This window comes from Euphorbia lathyris, chromosome 3 (genome assembly GCF_963576675.1).
Source record: "Euphorbia lathyris chromosome 3, ddEupLath1.1, whole genome shotgun sequence".
Classification (NCBI taxonomy): Eukaryota; Viridiplantae; Streptophyta; class Magnoliopsida; order Malpighiales; family Euphorbiaceae; genus Euphorbia; species Euphorbia lathyris.
This window is the reverse complement of record NC_088912.1, coordinates 34,414,236-34,433,331: the sequence shown is the minus strand read 5'-3', so window position 1 is coordinate 34,433,331 and position 19,096 is coordinate 34,414,236. Positions and strand designations below refer to the sequence as shown.

At 38.0% G+C, this 19,096-nt stretch overlaps 1 protein-coding gene across 1 annotated transcript; it reads left to right on the top strand.

Annotated features, from left to right (window-relative positions):
• The first annotated feature begins 2,583 nt into the window (after nucleotides 1-2,583).
• Nucleotides 2,584-5,589, top strand: LOC136224581 (BTB/POZ domain-containing protein At5g60050). The gene is made up of 2 exons (XM_066012947.1): nucleotides 2,584-3,382; nucleotides 4,433-5,589. Exons 1-2 carry the CDS (start codon nucleotides 2,798-2,800, stop codon nucleotides 5,372-5,374), a joined length of 1,527 nt encoding a protein of 508 aa, XP_065869019.1. The 5' UTR covers nucleotides 2,584-2,797; the 3' UTR covers nucleotides 5,375-5,589.
• The last annotated feature ends 13,507 nt before the right edge of the window (nucleotides 5,590-19,096 follow it).

The following is a 19,096-nucleotide window of genomic DNA, read 5'->3' as shown; positions in this document are numbered from 1 at the left end:
TGCTGAGCTGACCGAGAACAGAAGATACACAAATCTGATTGGCCGAGAGCTCTAAGCAAGTCAGGATGACAACGACAGAAAGCCGTTTCCCTCCAACGGTTATTTCGAAATTCGAAATGACCGATGCCCAGACGTCTCTATAAATAAAGTGCCATCAGATGCTTCAACACTTATAGAACTTGATCAAGCCATTACGCTGACCAAATATCTACGCAAAGTTCTGCAAGCAAAAAGCAAAGCAATCTTACACTACATTCAATATCTTTTGTGTAAAAGTCTAGAGTGATTATTCAATCATCTAAGGTGTCTTAGCAAATCATTGTTTAGGACAAACACTTATCATTCCTAGAGATTAGAAAGGAGAGGCTGAGTACTCGGTTATAGTACTCAGCAAGAGATTAGGATTGAGTAGAGGTATAGAGGAAGGTACTCTTGTTATACTCAGTTGCTAAGATTGTAAAAGGTTTGAGGCTCTACCTTTAAAAAGCTCAGTAGAGGATTTGAAATCTCGGAACGTGTTCCGGGGACAGGACATAGGCTTAGAAGAAGCCGAACCTGGATAAATCTGTTGAGTAACGTATTTCTTACCTTAAACTCCTTATATATATTGCTTGCTTAAATAACCAAAACTGACCAAGTAAAAAGGTCAAGCTGAGTTGTGCGCATCGAACATCTGAGCTCAGGAATAGACTTTAAGTGCTATCTCCTGACTCAAGTCAAAAAACTGACCTAGTCACCAGTTGACTAAGCCAGTATCTTACTGATCACTCAGCGCCGCTGTTAAAACCTTTTCTCTTAAGAAAAGAAGTTTGCCCAAACTTAAGAAAAAGTTTAAATAGTTCCTAACCCCCCCTTGGAACTATACTTGCACTGTTATAAGGGACCAACAATATTTTTGTCTACCCTGATCGCTTTGTCGAAGGAATTATCGATTAGCATGAGACAGTCTTCATTGTAGAAGTGCAGCATGAGTTCTAGGAAGTGAGCCCAAACTAGGGTCGAACTAACTGAGGCTGTAGAGGGGACAAACTGGGGAGACCATGTATGGACTGTTAAATAGTGTCCTTGGACCATCCATGGACCATTCTAGACCACATTATCTTTGTCTTCAGCAAGCTCAAACTTCACCAAGTGGAATCCAAATCCCAAATCCATGAAATCCATTTTACCTTTCGGTTTCCAAAGCTTTATTGCACGGTTTTGCAGTGCTATAAATCCTACATTCCGACCCAAAATCTTCACAATTAACGCATCACACCATGGTTGAGTCCATTCATCGAGCAGTTGGGGGGCAATCGTGATATTTGGGAGAAGGGGGTTACCATTCGTATATTCGATTTTTCCAAGCCAAAGGTCCATAGATCGACATGTGTTCTTGTCACAGGTCGTTGAGAATCCATACTAACAATGTCACTGTATGACCGAGGCGGAGAGAGGTGGGCAGACTGGCCGGAGCCATCACTTAGCGGAGGACATGGGGGTGAGGTAGGGGAGGACGCCGACGGCGGTTCCGCTAGGTTTGGGTCTATCATAAATTTCTGCCTATTGAGTGAACTATTTATAGTCTGAATCATGTAAATTATCTTAGATGTTGGAAATTATCTCAAAGATAATTATATTTTATGTTGTAGATACTATTAAAGAATTATTGTTAATTTTTTTTTGAAAGATGGAATTATTGTTAATTAGTAGAGGGAGAGAGATGGAGGGTTAGTTGCATATATCAGTGTTCTTATGGATTTTAATGACTAAATATTTTTTTTAATTCGCAATTAGATTTAACATTTAAAAAAAAATATAAACTTATTAAATTTAAAAGGATATTTTGAATCTCTACCCTCAGATTTTAATAAGTCTAAATTTAACGGTGAATAATCAAATACTACATGGTTATAAAAGTCCATGTGATCAAAATCCTAGTCACATATATCATGGTTACATCATATTTTATATGAGTTTCTGAAAATTTCCTAACTGTCCTATTGATAATATTAATAGTAATATATACTGTAGTACATAAGTTAGCTAAATGATTAAATAAATGAGGATCCCACACTCAATTATTGCATATTTGGTATGGAATAATTAATCAACTTTAAATTACAAAACAAATGCATTAACAATACTACATCCACTATTATTAAATAAGATGTGAAAACATTTAAAAAGTTATTAGATTTAATGCGCAAATAAAATTTGGAAGGTTATGTGAGGAATAATTGTCTTTGAATTATTGATGATTTTTATATTTCTTAGGCAAAAAAAAAAGCATAATGTGCTTCCTGGTTTTTGAATTTTAGTCATTTATCATTAATTTTAAATTTATTAAAATTATAAGTTGAAGATTAAAAATATTTTAAGATTAATAAATTTAATAGTGAATAAATAAATTCATTGAGTAATTAATATCCATACAATACAAAAACTGTAGACTGGTTATTGCCTATTTCTTATCCCAATTCTCATGATTTAGAGGAAACAAGTCACGTGAGCGCACGTGAAAACAAATTATGTATTCTTTCATCTCATTCTAGAAAAAGAAAAACAACCGTTTATTCAGGTTTATAAAAAAGTTTAAAAATTGCCAAAATAATTATTACTCTCACTTTGTGCAGCTCCTTTCTCATTTTTCATTATTCAACTACAGATCCAAAGTTCTCAACTTTTCGATTTTCTTTCTTGGATTCTACCTCTTTCTCTGCTTTTCCCGGCCCAAATATCCCAAATATTCAATAAAGGGGTCTTCAACTTCATTTCCTTTGACTGAGGTTCTTGAATTGAATTGAATTGAATTCAAATGGCAACCTCAAGGGAAGTTTCAGCAATGATAAAACAAGGGTTTATCTCAGACCCGACACTTGCTTATTCACCTTCAAGAACTTCTTCCACAACTGTACTGTCTAGGGTTTTGGGTTCTCCTAATTCTAAAACCCTTTATTCTCCCCCACCCCATTTCACCCCCAACGAATCGAATCACCCGCCAAATCGCCCCGGGCATCATCCGACCCTCTTCCAAATGATGTCTGAGGAACAATCCTTTGAACAGAATCGCCACAAATCTCAATCGAAAATCTCTAAACTAGTAAAAGAAATTGATGATTTGAATAATTGTGGGTTGGGAGACGGTGATGTGAGGATAACCGTGATTGGGAAAGATGGGCACAAGATTTCATGTGATGTGCATAGAAAGGTTTTGGCGGAGAAGAGTGGATTTTTTAGGGAGAAATTGAGAGAGAGAGAAAAGGGAATTATGCATTCTGTGGAGATTAGTGAGTGCGATGATGTAGAGGTTTATTTGGAGACTCTGGTTTTGATGTATTCCGATGATCTCAAGAAGAGATTGATGGGTGAGGAGGTCATTAAAGTTTTGGCATTCCTCAAGGTATTAACATAATTCTTTGTATTTATGTTTGAGCTTGTTTTTGACTTGCATTGTGTTGGTTTGATCTTTTAATCGTCTGCTTGAATTGTTCTTCTTATTGGTGCTTTTGGCTATTTTTACTTGTTTTGCCTTTAGTTTGGTGGCTGTGGGGATTTGGGAACAGGAGAAAGAAATGGAGTTGGAAGATGATGTTCTAGGAGTTATTGTTTAATAGATTGTTGGTTTGATTAAGTGTATTGGATGTTTTAGGATTTTAGAGTAAAGTATTGCAAATCTATGATTATACTGTTTCACCTCCCCTAATTGTGTAACTTGTTGAAAATATTGTGGAATATGGAGGAAAATTGCTGTTGATTTTGATATTTTTGCTAATTTGGTTTGCACATAAGAAGGATAAACTGACCGTTGTCACATGAAGAGCGAAAACAGCCAGTATTGAATGAGAGGTGAATCGGGAGTTAGGGTCTTTGAGTTGCACCCAAATGGATGAACATAGAAGTTATTGCATTATTAACACCTTTGAAGGCTGGGACCAAAAGCTATGTTTTGATTGATTATTGCAATTTGATAGAGCATGCCTTTTATGGGGTCTATTACTTCAGTGATGAAAGGCATTCTGATTTTATTTTCATGAGAAAATGCACGGGATTAGTTGCTAAATTAATGAAGAAGCGAGTTGAGAATCTCAAACCTTTATGTTCTAGAAAATGAAAAGTCCAAGTTAAATAAACCTGCGATACCAGATTTTCCTCGAGCAACAAAAGAGGTGCAGATTATTCGTTGATGTATTTTCGTTTTCGTTTGTTTTGTCATTTCAAAAAATGAGAGAAATGGTAAGAAAAACGTTGGTGTTAGAATTGTCTGTTTCCTATGTAATTTTGCTATAATATTGAGCTTACTTAGGGCTGCACATTTCAGTCAGATGAATCTCATTAGTAATATGTCGCCTATATGCGTTTAATATAGGAAATGATGGATTTTTCTCTGTTGTGTTTGTCCATTCTGGTTTCTCTTCCTGCAAGTTGTTCATTTGTCAGTGCTGTTCTCTAGGTATCTGCAGATATCATGTTTGATACGGGGATTATGTCATGCTTAGAATACTTGGAAGCTGTGCCATGGTCAGAGGATGAAGAGGAAAAGATAATCTCTCATCTGAGTGAACTTCAGCTTCATGATTCAGCAACTGGAGTTCTCCAAAGAGTAACATCTGAGCAATCTACTTCTACAACTGCCGATGACATCTTCCTCAAACTGTTCAATGGTGTTCTACAAGCTAAAGATGATAAAGCTCGTCGAGAGATGAAGACTGTAGTTTCTCGATTATTTAGAGAACATTCATCTCATCATGATAACCAGCTTGATGTCTCTAAAGATACACTTTACTCTCTCTGCCATGGATGTCTTAGTTCACTTGTTCTATGCTTATCTGAAGCTACGAGTGTAACTGATGGCCGAGGAGGTGTAATGAGTGAAATAGCTCGAGAAGCTGAGAATTTGCAGTGGATAGTTGATATTCTAGTAGACAAAAAATCAGCAGAAGAGTTTGTGAAAGCATGGGCAGATCAGACGGAGCTTGCAGTTCTCCATTCAAAAGTTCCCATAATCTACCGACACGAAATCAGTAAGATTACTGCACAACTATGCATTGCCATTGGAAAAGGACAAATCTTGGTGCCAAAAGAAACTAGATTTTGTTTGTTGTCAACCTGGTTGGAAGCTCTTTATGAAGACTTCGGATGGATCAGAAGGGCTTGCAAATCTGTTGATAAGAAACAAGTCGAGGAGGGATTAGGGCGGACGATTCTTACACTTCCATTGCTACAACAGCAAGATATTTTACTAAATTGGTTCGATCGATTCCTGAATAAGGGGGATGACTGCCCTAACATTCAGAGAGCATTTGAGGTTTGGTGGAGAAGAGCTTTTGTTAGACAATATGTGGCTGAAGAGAATTCTCAACTGCAAATTACAGTTTGTGATTATCCAAACTGAAAGGTACATAAACTCCAAAACAACATGTACATATTTAGTAATATTTTACCTTATATCCAATACTAAAATATCCCATCCCAGAGATATATGTGTTGTATTCTTTCACACTTATTGCTCTTGATTTGAGATGCTCTTTGTATAAGAGAGGCAAAAAAGAATGCTGAAAACAGACGAGGAAAGATTGAGAATAACAATTTCTTTTTGTTTCTTTTTAATTTTGTCAGTGCTTCATATATTTCAGCAGTTTGACCTATCTTGTTAATTAGATTGTTTCTCATATTATGCCGACAAAAACAGACAAGCAGAATACAAATTTCTCAAAAGGTTTAATCTTGGTAAAAACTGGGATCATTCTCAACAAGAATTGAGAACCACAGACGTCGAAGAAAGAAAGAAACCCGGTCCCTAGGGGGAAATGACATGTGTTGTTTTTCTAACAAAAATGACACATGTTGTTTCCCCTATGGGATCCTTGTGACCCGGTTCTTGCTATAATTCACAAGCCGTAATAATTTCTTTACGACAAGTCCAATTAGATAGCCTACAGATCTGTCCTCATTCAAACCTGGGATGGACTTACTAAGTTTGGGCGTGGAAAGATCAAACATTAGTATATCTCAGCCAACACTATCTGCGAGGTGCCTATCAGATTATACCAGAAGTTGCCAGAATTGCCAAGACATGAGCTTGCGCTTTCTACCGGCTGTCATGAAATGCAGATGTACTCTTGAAATCATCTCTGCACCATTCAGTTGATTGTCCCTACAATATTTCTAGGCAGTTCTGAATGGGTGAGAATTTTCTAAAGATGTAACCTCCACCCTTGGATTGAATGCATCCTAGTCGTATTTTACGGTGATGGGAAGGCTATAAATAGAAGTTACCATAAATATAATGGAATGCTTATAAAAGGGTCCACACTTGTAAATATTAACAAAAGAGGTTCTTCCTCACATTCATTGTGTGTGACTATCTTATTCTTAGCTTTGTGGGAAGGGAATTGTGTCAGTGACAGTTTGCATTAAAGATCAAAGACTGGTCTTTGCATAATGTCTGATTAAAGGCGAGAAAACTAATGTGACTATGGAGAGGAGCAAAGAAAGGGCAGAATGGCTCAATTAAGTTCCATTAATGCCCTTGATGGATATTAACAGTAGATTGGCAAAAGTGGAGCTTGCTGTAGTCGAAGGAAGGCAGACAAGTTCGAGAAGACTTTTGTTGAATTAATCATAGTGAAGACAGAACTAGGTAAGATCAAAGACGAATTGGCCCTTATGCACGCCATGGTTCTGAAACCAATAATCGAATGAATCTAACACCATCTCTAGTGGTGGTAATTGGGTTGTAACTTACCCATGTGGAGTAATAACCCACCACTAGAGAGGTTATAACCACATAAAGTTTGTAACTTCATTTGGTAACAAGCTTTCAACATTCTCTAAAATCCAAACATTTTATAATTTGAAGCCACCGAGGGTGCTAAAAGCGTCAGATCTGGCGCGTGGCTCACACGCGCCAAATCTGGCGCGTCAGGCGCCCTCAGCAGCTTTTAAAGTTGCTTTTAATAAGTGAGTAATTTACGTTTTAATCCTTATATAATTACAGAGTTTGCACTCAAAACGCAGAAAGATCTGACACAGCAGATCCAAAAGGTTGACAACAATCTTCGAACTTTGATCTCTCAGCGAAGATTTGGTCAAGAATTCAACCAGAAAGAAGCTGAGATTAGGAGGTTAAAAGATCAGTTAGCTCAAGTAGAAGCAGACTTGGCAAATGTTCAATCTCAACCTTCAACTTCTCCTCCAGAATTTGTGGATCCCTTTTCCAGATCCCCTCATCATTTTTCACCTTTTCCACCTCCAGCACAAACATATACTCCTTTTCAGATGATCCATGAACAACTTCAAGCTCCACCCACAAAAGTTTTATCTTCTTCCGGCTCATTTGAAGAAGATTCTCCGAAGCCAAAACATCACAGGCCCTCAAAAGACAAACAACCTATGTTTTCCAATATGGCTTCCATGATCACTGTCCCGGAGTATTCTACAGACTCCTCAGAAGGAACATCTGAAGATCTTCCTTCAGAACTTGATGCTGATATTACTGATATTACTCAGATACTCATGGCTGATGAACAACATTCTTCTGCACCAACCCCTGGTGTGACAGAACCCACAGTTGAAGAACCAGTTGATGAAGATTTTATGTTCTATGAAGAACCTAAAACTACCAAGCCAACATCTGGTCCTTGGTTCACATTTGATCATCTCCCTCCTCATCGATGGAGAGACCATCTCCATGAAATGGCAGCATGGATAGATTTGCAAATGACTAAACAAGATGTCACCATGAAGGAGGTGCTAACTGAATTTGTCTCCCGGTTTACAGGCACGCTTCGAGAATGGTACCAAAGTCTTGGACCATACAAGATGGCCGCCTTTCTCAATCTTCCAACTGCTAGTCATGCTCTGGGTGAAATCCATCAACAGTTCATCGGCGATCCTAAAAAATATCACAACCAGATGAAACAAGAATTCTTTGATATGAAATGCTGCTCTTTGAAGAAAAAAGATCTAGACTTTCATTATCAAAGAATGGTGAAGAGGTACTACATGCTAAATGGGTATAATGATCCGAATCTTCGGTACACTTACATTGCCTCTCTACCAACCGAACTCCAACCAGAGTTACAACGTCTCATCACAGCTACAGGCAGAAATTTCGCCGACATCAGCATTGGGGAAATTCACCAATTCACTATTCTTGCTCTAGAGAAATTGTGTGAGCAACAACGCCTCTTCAGCAATATCATGTCCCAAAGAAATCTTGCTCAGAAATTTTGCAACAAATCTTACCTACATATCAAGTGCAAGGATAGCAAATGTGACTGTCGTCCCTCAAAGAAGAAACACTACAGGAAGCTCTCTAGATTCTCTAAATTCCCTAATTCATATCAAGGGTCCAGACGGCAAAAACGATTCAAGTTTTTCAAGAAAAAGACCAACAGGAATAAGCGGACTGATCGGTGTTACATTTGTGGTCAAAAGGGGCATTACGCTCGTAAATGTCCAAATCAGCCACAAAAGGCTCAAAAATTGGTCCAACAACTTTCCTACAGTCTTGAAGATGCAGATGTTGAATCCTTGTACTCAGAGCAAGATGAAGCAACACCAGAAACCATCTTCGCCCTTGAAGATTATACAGATTCTTCTTCTTCAGAAGATTCTGATGATGATTTTCCAGTTTCTGATGATTTGCTTCCCATCTATTCCCTACAATCATGCTCATCAGAGAGTCTTACTCCCACTTATCCCCTGGTAAATATTCATCTATTGCCGTCCAAATATGACAGACCCATTTCTGTTATTGGTCTTATGGATACTGGGGCTCAAAAGACGATGGTTAATCCATCAATTTTGCCTAATACCTCATGGGAAACCCACTATGAGTATTTCAAGGCTGCAGATGGCAAGGTATTTTCCACTACACTCAGATCCAAAAAACCCATTGGGATTCAGTTTTTCCCTAACTGTATCATTTGGGTCAAAGTCCTTGGATCGGCACTTCCAGACAAAGACATCTTAGTTGGTTTTGATGTCTACCAGAAAGCTAAAGGGTTACAAATTCTTCCTGAAGGGATTCGTTTCAAACGACAATTAAAATTGTACACGTGCGTCCCTAAGATGTACTCCCTAGCTGAAGTCTCACCAGATTTTCAACAAATTACAAAACTTCTCTTGAAGTCATGTGCTGATTCCCACTCGCAATTCTCGCATCCCTCACCACTTTGGAAAAATAAAGATTTCTTCATCAAATTGCCTTTCAAGCTTAATGAAGATGTCAATCCTACAAAGGCAACGCATCCGGGCATGACACCTGCTGACCTTCTCCTGGCAAAAGAAGAATGTGCTCAATTGTTGCAACAGGGCTTGATAGAGCCAACCACATCTCCTTGGGCTTGTCAAGCATTTTATGTCGAGAAGCGGTCAGAAATAGTTCGTGCAAAGAAAAGGCTTGTGATTGACTACAAGCCCCTCAATGGATTTCTAAGAGATGACAAATTCCCCCTTCCAAGGATTAATTCCTTATTTGTCCATCTCAATGAAGCCCATATCTTTTCAAAATTTGATCTCAAAGCAGGTTTTTGGCAGCTTGGGATTCATCCAGAAGATCGTTACAAGACAGCATTTTGCATTCCTACAGCACAATATCAATGGAGAGTTATGCCTTTTGGGCTGAAAACAGCCCCATCTCTGTTCCAAAAGGCCATGATTAAGATTTTTGAGCCCATCCTTCATAGTGCTCTTATCTACATTGATGATATCTTACTCTTCTCAAAAGACGTTCAGGCCCATAATAGTCTTTTGGCCCAATTCCAGCACGTTGTAGACCAGCATGGCATAATGCTTTCTGAAAAGAAGAGCATTATTGGACAGGACTCAGTGGAGTTTTTAGGCATGAGATTCCATGATGGCCAATATCAGCCTGGACCCCACATTTCTCAAGAATTATTGAAATTCCCTGATGAGAATCTTTCTGTAAAGCAAATTCAGCAATTCTTGGGAATCATCAATTACATCCGGGAATTCATCCCTCATGTCTCTGAGCACACTAGCCAATTATCAAAAATGCTGAAAAAGAATGCACCATCGTGGAGTCATGTCCAAACTAAAGCTGTTCAGCAACTTAAAGTTGTGGCTCAAAATCCTCCAGCATTAAAGATACCTGGCACTGGAAAGCGTGTTTTACAAACAGATGCTAGTGATGAACATTGGGGTGCATTGCTTATTGAAGAAGTTGATGGAACTTCTCATTACTGTGGACATGCTAGTGGACAATTCAAAGCTGCAGAGCAACATTATCACACCACGATCAAAGAGATTCTTGCGGTAAAAAATGGTATAAAGAAATTTGAATTCCATCTCATCGGCCATCATTTCACTGTCAGAATGGATAATTCATCTTTTCCGAAAATCCTTGAATTCAAAAATAAGTCTCTCCCTAGCCAACAATTATTGAGACTTAAGGACTGGTTTGCAAAATATGACTTCCATGTGGAGCATATAAAAGGACATCAGAACCTCATCCCAGACTTGCTTTCCAGACCACAACCTTCACTTATTACCTCTATAGCCTCCCTACCTTTCATCTTCATGGCATCCTCTACTCCTAAGAATCCTGTAGCCCTTCGCCCCTTTCCTCCTAGGACTAATTTCAAAAATATTTTTGAAATTCAGTGCTATGCCAAAACCCACCTGTTTGTTCACTTCAAAGACTTCCTCACTGCAAGGAACCTCCCTAAACCTGATGAATTTTACCAAGATTGCCCTTTCCTTATCCTTTTCCGTCTGAAACCCACACAAGATCTCCTCTCTTCCGAATTATGGTGCATTTGGTGCTTAACGGTTCTCTATTCCATTGCCATTGAAATACCAGTCTTGGAAATGTTTCATCACCTCCATGAAGAACAGCAATGTGATTCTCTGTTATGGACTTTAATGGACTGGTATGCCCCCCTTTCGTGGTGGCGAAAGGAACTCCAGAAAATAATTGAAAGACTCAAGCTCTGGGATAGTGCAACGTCCCATTTATCAACCAGTGCAGTCTTTATCATCCACAGGCCATACTTCCAAGACATGCAAGGGAAATTTTGGACTCAAAATGAAGCTTATGAGTGGAATACTTTCTTAACTCCAATACAGGAAACCAAAGGAAATGAAAAAATGGCACTCAAAAATTATCTTTGTTGCCTTAATGGTTATGATCTCAATACTAACCAAATTCTTAGTACAACACTGTACCCTGCCAAGCCAGTCAACATTCACTTAGTGTCAAATCGGACTCCATTTATGGCTTCACAACAACAACCAGAACCAGGACAAGCATCTTCTTCCAGATCAAGACCACCTCAAGTGCCACCTCAAGCAACTCAAGTGCCACCTCAAGTGCCACCTCAAGCAACTCAAGTGCCACCTCAAATGCCACCCCAAGCAACTCAAGTGCCAACTCAAGAACCTCAAGTTCCACCTCATTACTTCCAAGATTCCCAAGACCCTTATCCGGACCCACGGGTAAGGAAAGGACCATGGTACGAATCTCTGTATGGCGACATTGATTCGGATGATGAAGACTGGAAGAACTTCAATCTCTCTCCTAGTCATTACATATGAAAATATCCAGAAGACATAAGTGCCACTTGTCCAGAAAGTTGTGGTTTAAGTATCAAGTTTGTATTTTTCTTGTAATAATAATCTAGTGTGATGTGATGTGTAATAAGAAAGATAAGATTCTTATCTTTCTTAAAGATAATGGTGTGGTGTGTAAGAAAGGTAAGATTCTTATCTTATCTTTCAAAAAGATAATGGTGTGATGAGTGGTGTGTAAGATAAGATAAGATGTTATTCTTATCTTTTTATTTTGTCTTGTTCCTAAGGTTTTTCCTATATAAGGAAGCCTTAGCTCATTTGTAAGATCATCCTTTGCTTCCATTGTAAAATACTCTTTGTGTAATAAAAGTTATGGCTTTCTAAATCCTTCTCTCTTTCCAAAGTACTTTCTTAATTTAGTATAATCATATCATATCTTAGACAATGATCCTAGTTTCTGGTCTCCTTGCAATAAAAGAACCATGTCGTGGCCATTAAAAGTGTAAGAGGCCTTCGTTTCGGTGTGAATTGCAGGAGCTCCCAGCGGCTGGTATCAGAGCCATAAGGTAGAGGTATGATTGATTAAATTAAGGAGTACAGAGGAAAGATCATTCAATCATGGAATTACCTTCAACTTCTAATTCTAATCCCATCCAACTTTCTTCTTCTCTTTCTATCCCATCATCCTTTCGACAAACCAAAACCTCAAAAATTGAAAATCTTGTGGAATACTCTTATGTTCCAGAAGATGCTCAAATCCACTCAACCAACTTACCCTTGATCAATCCCTACAACATTTATAGGCGTGATTCTTCTATCACACGCAGTATCCGGTCTTTGATCTCCACCAGACGACCGTATGCTAAAGAATATGTCCAAACTTCCAAAATGGACCAATGTTCTCTGAAGGCTACCAGTGCAGAACAATATGTAACCTTAGAGATTCCTACTTCTTTCATATCCAAATGGAGGCAAGAAGGATACTCCCATTTCCACCTTGGGGCAGTACGTATTATTTTGACTCTTCATGGTAGGAAGGGTCTTCCAGTCACAGCACGAGTAAGCATGTTGGATACTAGATTTCTTAAGTTTGAACATGCTGTCATCGGCACAGTTTTAAAAACACTCAATGCCGGTAGTATTGTTCTAACATTTTTTCCAAACTTCAACCTTTCATTACACGACCCAAACCTTCCTTCCACCTTTAAGATTCAAGTACAGCTAATTGGTGCTGAACAAATCTCAACAGCTGTTGCAGCAACAATTCACCACCAACTCATTTATCGGCTCCAGAATCATGCACTTGACATGCCAACCCAGAGTACTTCATCTGAAGCCTTGTTTTTAATTGCGGAGGAAGATGATAATCCAACAATTGTACAAATCCCTCGCCAGATCTCCAGGGAAGAGCTTACTCAGTTGATGCCTCTTGAATGGCTCACTGCATATGAGAAATTGCACCAGATTTCTCAGCCCGTCCAAACCACCTCTTCATCCTTTCAAAACAGGGAAGATGGACTGGTAAAAACAGTTTTTCAGCCCCCAAGGCACTCCTTTCACCAAGCCATGATGATCTCTCCGGCCTCTTTTCCGAGAGAAAAGAAAATTCCCATCCATAGTTTTGGGCCTGATGGTCGACACACCTATGTTTCACACATAGATGGTCATTTCATCTGGGATGTTCCCGGTAGTAGGATGTGTGATCCATCGTGCACATGTGTAGGAGATCTTGATTCTGATGATGATTCTTGCGATAATTACTCGCACAAGAAAACAACAAAGCCATCCAAAAAAGGAGCATGTCGCTCGTCCTCAACCAGAGCTCCGACAAAGCCTGATGATGATGATGCGCCCTGGATCGGTATCCATCCTAGAAAAGATATCACTCCAGACCCTCAATTTAAGGTCACCCCAGCTTATCTAAAGCCTCTTGCAATCTACAAAAGGGAGCTTGAATTTCTTGCAAAATTAAAAAGACGGTGTCATCCTTCTCCACCTGTTAATTCTCCAGAACTACCACCTCTTGTACAACCATGCATGATGAACACCAGTTTTACCCCAGAAGATTTCCCACCTTTGACAAAACAAACCAACACCCAGTCTAAAACAGTATCCTTTCCTTACATACCTTCCCATACTGTTACCCACACTGGCCATCTTGAAGAACCTAAACCCTTTGAGTCTGTGCTAAACTGGCAGACTGACAATGCCATAGCCCAGAATAATTATCTTCAAAAGATTGATCACAAGCTTGAGCATATGGTTTCCTCCCAGAAACACATGTCCCAAAAGGTTGATTCTTTGACAGAGTTTGCACTCAAAACGCAGAAAGATCTGACACAGCAGATCCAAAAGGTTGACAACAATCTTCGAACTTTGATCTCTCAGCGAAGATTTGGTCAAGAATTCAACCAGAAAGAAGCTGAGATTAGGAGGTTAAAAGATCAGTTAGCTCAAGTAGAAGCAGACTTGGCAAATGTTCAATCTCAACCTTCAACTTCTCCTCCAGAATTTGTGGATCCCTTTTCCAGATCCCCTCATCATTTTTCACCTTTTCCACCTCCAGCACAAACATATACTCCTTTTCAGATGATCCATGAACAACTTCAAGCTCCACCCACAAAAGTTTTATCTTCTTCCGGCTCATTTGAAGAAGATTCTCCGAAGCCAAAACATCACAGGCCCTCAAAAGACAAACAACCTATGTTTTCCAATATGGCTTCCATGATCACTGTCCCGGAGTATTCTACAGACTCCTCAGAAGGAACATCTGAAGATCTTCCTTCAGAACTTGATGCTGATATTACTGATATTACTCAGATACTCATGGCTGATGAACAACATTCTTCTGCACCAACCCCTGGTGTGACAGAACCCACAGTTGAAGAACCAGTTGATGAAGATTTTATGTTCTATGAAGAACCTAAAACTACCAAGCCAACATCTGGTCCTTGGTTCACATTTGATCATCTCCCTCCTCATCGATGGAGAGACCATCTCCATGAAATGGCAGCATGGATAGATTTGCAAATGACTAAACAAGATGTCACCATGAAGGAGGTGCTAACTGAATTTGTCTCCCGGTTTACAGGCACGCTTCGAGAATGGTACCAAAGTCTTGGACCATACAAGATGGCCGCCTTTCTCAATCTTCCAACTGCTAGTCATGCTCTGGGTGAAATCCATCAACAGTTCATCGGCGATCCTAAAAAATATCACAACCAGATGAAACAAGAATTCTTTGATATGAAATGCTGCTCTTTGAAGAAAAAAGATCTAGACTTTCATTATCAAAGAATGGTGAAGAGGTACTACATGCTAAATGGGTATAATGATCCGAATCTTCGGTACAGAGATGGGGCTGTTTTCAGCCCAAAAGGCATAACTCTCCATTGATATTGTGCTGTAGGAATGCAAAATGCTGTCTTGTAACGATCTTCTGGATGAATCCCAAGCTGCCAAAAACCTGCTTTGAGATCAAATTTTGAAAAGATATGGGCTTCATTGAGATGGACAAATAAGGAATTAATCATTGGAAGGGGGAATTTGTCATCTCTTAGAAATCCATTGAGGGGCTTGTAGTCAATCACAAGCCTTTTCTTTAAAAATTTAAAAGTAACAACCCCTCTAGTGGGTTGTTACTAAACCTTGTGACTATCTCTCCAAAAACTACAATGGTTGTAACCAACCATTGTGGATGCTCTAAAGAGTAAAAATTTAAAATCTGGGGATAAAAGGTCAAATTTAATATCAGAAAAAATATAATTTTGTTTTCATTATGCAAAACAAACCAATTTATTTCTATTTCTCTATTAATCCTTCTTCTCTTAAATCTTCTTAAAATGATCAATGGATCACGTGAAATTGTTTAAAATGACTTATTGACTTTCTGAACTTGCTTACAATAATTTATTAGTCTTTTGAAATTGTTTAAAGCATATACATATCAATTTGTCCGAATCATTTCTTGCTTGCCACGTAACTTATGGATTAATAATGTAATTTTAAGCAAATTCAGATGACTAAAGAGCAAGGTTGTCAAAACTGCTAAGCGCTAGTCCACCGAACAGAGCCCTTGAAGATTAGTCGGAGATTAACCAAATTTGTATTTTTATTTTTTTTATTTGCAAATCAACAAAATTATATTATAAATTCATTTGAAACATATATTATATTATCTAAAAACACGTATGTTTTATAATATATATATTTAAAAATGTGTAAACATCAAAATTTCAATAATAATATAATTGAAACAACTAAAACAAATAAAATATAATATTCACGGTTAATATAATTGACCAAAAGTTATTAAACAATGTCTTTAAACTCTTAAACCATATCATGAAAACAAGTAGATAACACAATTAAACCAAAATATTCAAAAATAATAAACGCAATTCAGGAATAACCATGCGATAATATTCAAAACTGAATTATAATAGCGTCGCTATACCTAAACAGAGTCCAAACGGTTAAAAATCAACTAGAGGTAGAAGAAGAAAAAGCCAAAAGAGACTAATTGGAGAAAATTAAGAATGGATTCTCGATTTCGAGCATTTAAACAAAACCTACACAGTTCAGATAACATTGGTTTTGAAAAGTGCTAAAGAAACACTATGTAAATTCAAATGGTAAATTGGTTTTTGGAAGCCCAAAATGCCTATATTTAAGTGAGCAACATATAATTTAATCGCACGAAAATTGCATAAAATGTTTATTATATTATTAAAACAATTATAAATAAACTATCAAAATACATGCAATTGTTTCTGTTTATGGATAAACTTATTTGGAAGATCCAATATAATAATCGAATAACTATCAAATCGTCCGTTCAAATTTTCTATTAGATATAAGTAAATCCATATTGTTTGGCAACAGTAAAGGTAAAATTATATAATTTGATATGTTGGAGGTAAATCTCCAATTTCAAAAAATGATAGAGTCAAATTTCGACATCATCCCTCGACAAAAGGACTGTTTACGAGAAAATATTGAAGTTTGGTAACCTCTTTGTTATAAATTAAAATGTTATGGTTGTTATGTTATATTTGTTAAAATTGGAGGAACTTTTTGTAATTAATGGATTCATAAACCCTAAACGAACGCTCCCTTTTTTGGGGCTATTCTTAAACCCTGCAAAGAAAAATACTAATCCTAAATTAAATCATGAAGACGGTATCAATCGAAATCCGATCTTCTACACCAGTTACCACCTCTAAAGCTGCATCTGTTCTCTCCAAGTTCTTGTCCGCCGAGACTGGGGCTTCCCAGGCCGTCAACGCGTACCTTGGACGCGCCGCCGCCTCATTGGATGAGTTAGTTCGTCTACACTCGAAATCCCATCGTAAAAAGCATAAAAAACTCAAATCAGATTCATCGGCTGTTACTGCTGCTATTACTAACGGCGAAATACCCACCCGAAGCATTGAGGTGAGTCAGGAGCCGACAACTGGATTTGAAAATGGAAGGAAAAAGGGGAAGATATTCGATGACGAAGGTCGAACAGTAAACAAGGTTGAGGGAGAGAAGAGTCAAGGGGAAGGTAGTTTGGGGAAGGATACTGAGAGAAAGAAGCATAAGAAGGAGAAAAGTGGTGACAGTGATGGGGGTTCAGTGGGAGTTAAAATCAGAGAAGAGCAGACTCATGCTGAGAATAAATTGGGAGAGGAAACTGAGAGAAAGAAGCACAAGAAGAAGAGTAGAAGCGGAAATAATCTTGGTGATTCGGTGGTAAATGGTGTTGGAATTGGAAACGGAGAAGTTGAGAACAAAAGGGGTAACAAGGAAGAAGAGAAGACAGTAGATAACATTGGTGAGCATGAAGAGGATGGGTTGAAAATGAAAATCGGGGAGCCAAAGAAAGAGCATAGGAAAAAGAGGAAGAATATAGAAGTCGAAGATGGAAGTTGGAACGAATCAGAAGAGCAGCCGAGTAAGAAGAAGAAGAGGAGAAGAGGTGGAGAAGATGCTAATTGATTAAAGGTCGGTAATTTTGGGATTTGTTGTTGTGGCCTTTTCAAATTAGAGTTTGAATTAGGTATTGTTTTTTGAGGCAAGTAATGCCGTTCCTTCATTGGGCAATTATTTATAGGATACTATTTTCCCATGTTTGGGCATTTGATGTGTAACTGATTACAATGAAATTTTCATGATATAAAATATGACTTCAGTTCTTGGAGCTGGTTTAGCATAACAATAATTGCACTGTTAATCATCAGAATGTTTGAATATCTAATTTAGCATAAAAGGCTTATTTTACATATGCATACTAAGAGAAGATGTAGGACTACATGCTCTAAAAATTGACCAGCCAAAGGTATAAAACATTATGAATGTTTTTCAAATGCATAAAGTGAAAAACTTTGATCTTACCAGATGTAGGTTAGATCTGCTATAAACATCCGCCTGCCACATTCAATAGACATGCAATTAAACAGGCATCGGCCTAGCTCTTGATAGTTGAAGTGTTCCTCACTATGTTGATATGTACCAAACTGGACTCTTTCATTTTCTCAATGAGTGTACAGTTGGAAATCTGAATTCTTGAGAGAGTGCCTGAAGTATTTTGGAACCATCTTTCTGTGTGAGGTTTTGAAGTTTGAAAATGGACACGTTTGATGCTGTATTGACTCAGAAATATAAAAATCAATTGCCAGACCTAAGAGAAGTTGTTATAGTTTATAAGATTTGTTTACAAAAGAAGCCTGGAACCTCTGAATACTCAATGCTTGCTATACTATTGTATTTAGATATATGGTATTGGTTGGTGCCTGATTCTACTTTCGACGAATCTTATTGCTTTTGTCAATTGAAGTTATATTGTTGTTTTCAACCTTCTCTTGTTGATATTTCTTTCATAAACACTGAATTGTGTTTGGAAACTTGAGCTTACGGCCTGGAATTAAGTCGGAAGTTTCTATATATTTGTGGCAAAAGCATGCTCAAGTTGACATTGTGAGGTTTCATGGATATGATCATATCTTAGTCAAATGTGTTGCATGCCCATTCATGTACTGTGTGTCTGAATTCATGTATAATTCTGATGTTACTAAGTGCATTTTTAGCTTTATGTCTTCGGGCCTTCCACACGGTAGGAAGATGCAGAACATTCCTATCAGGATTAGGTTGTTTATTTTTCAGCTTGTATTTGATTCCTAGTTAGATCTCTATTTACAATTTCATTAGTAGTCTTCTATTCCTTGTTGGACAAGACAACAGAGTCCTTTTACCTTTTAAAGCCTCCTATGCGATGGCTATTCAAAGTGAAGATTATCAATAAATGTATTAAGTTGAATTCTCCTAAATTGTGTGTCAAGAGGTGTAGACTCTCGCTTAACCAGTTCTAACTGGTTTTCTAGAAATATAGGCAGAGGAAGGAAATCCCCAAAGAGACTTGAATTAAGAGAAAGGTACAAGGTCCTGTAACAAGATCCCAAACCTGTGCTCATAACATATCACAAGTGTAGCTGTATGAATTCTTGTTGAAAACGGATGTCCAGATTTTGTAGTATGGGCAATTGTTTCTTCATGGAAGACATACGTGTAATTCCCTAAATACATCTTTGTCAAA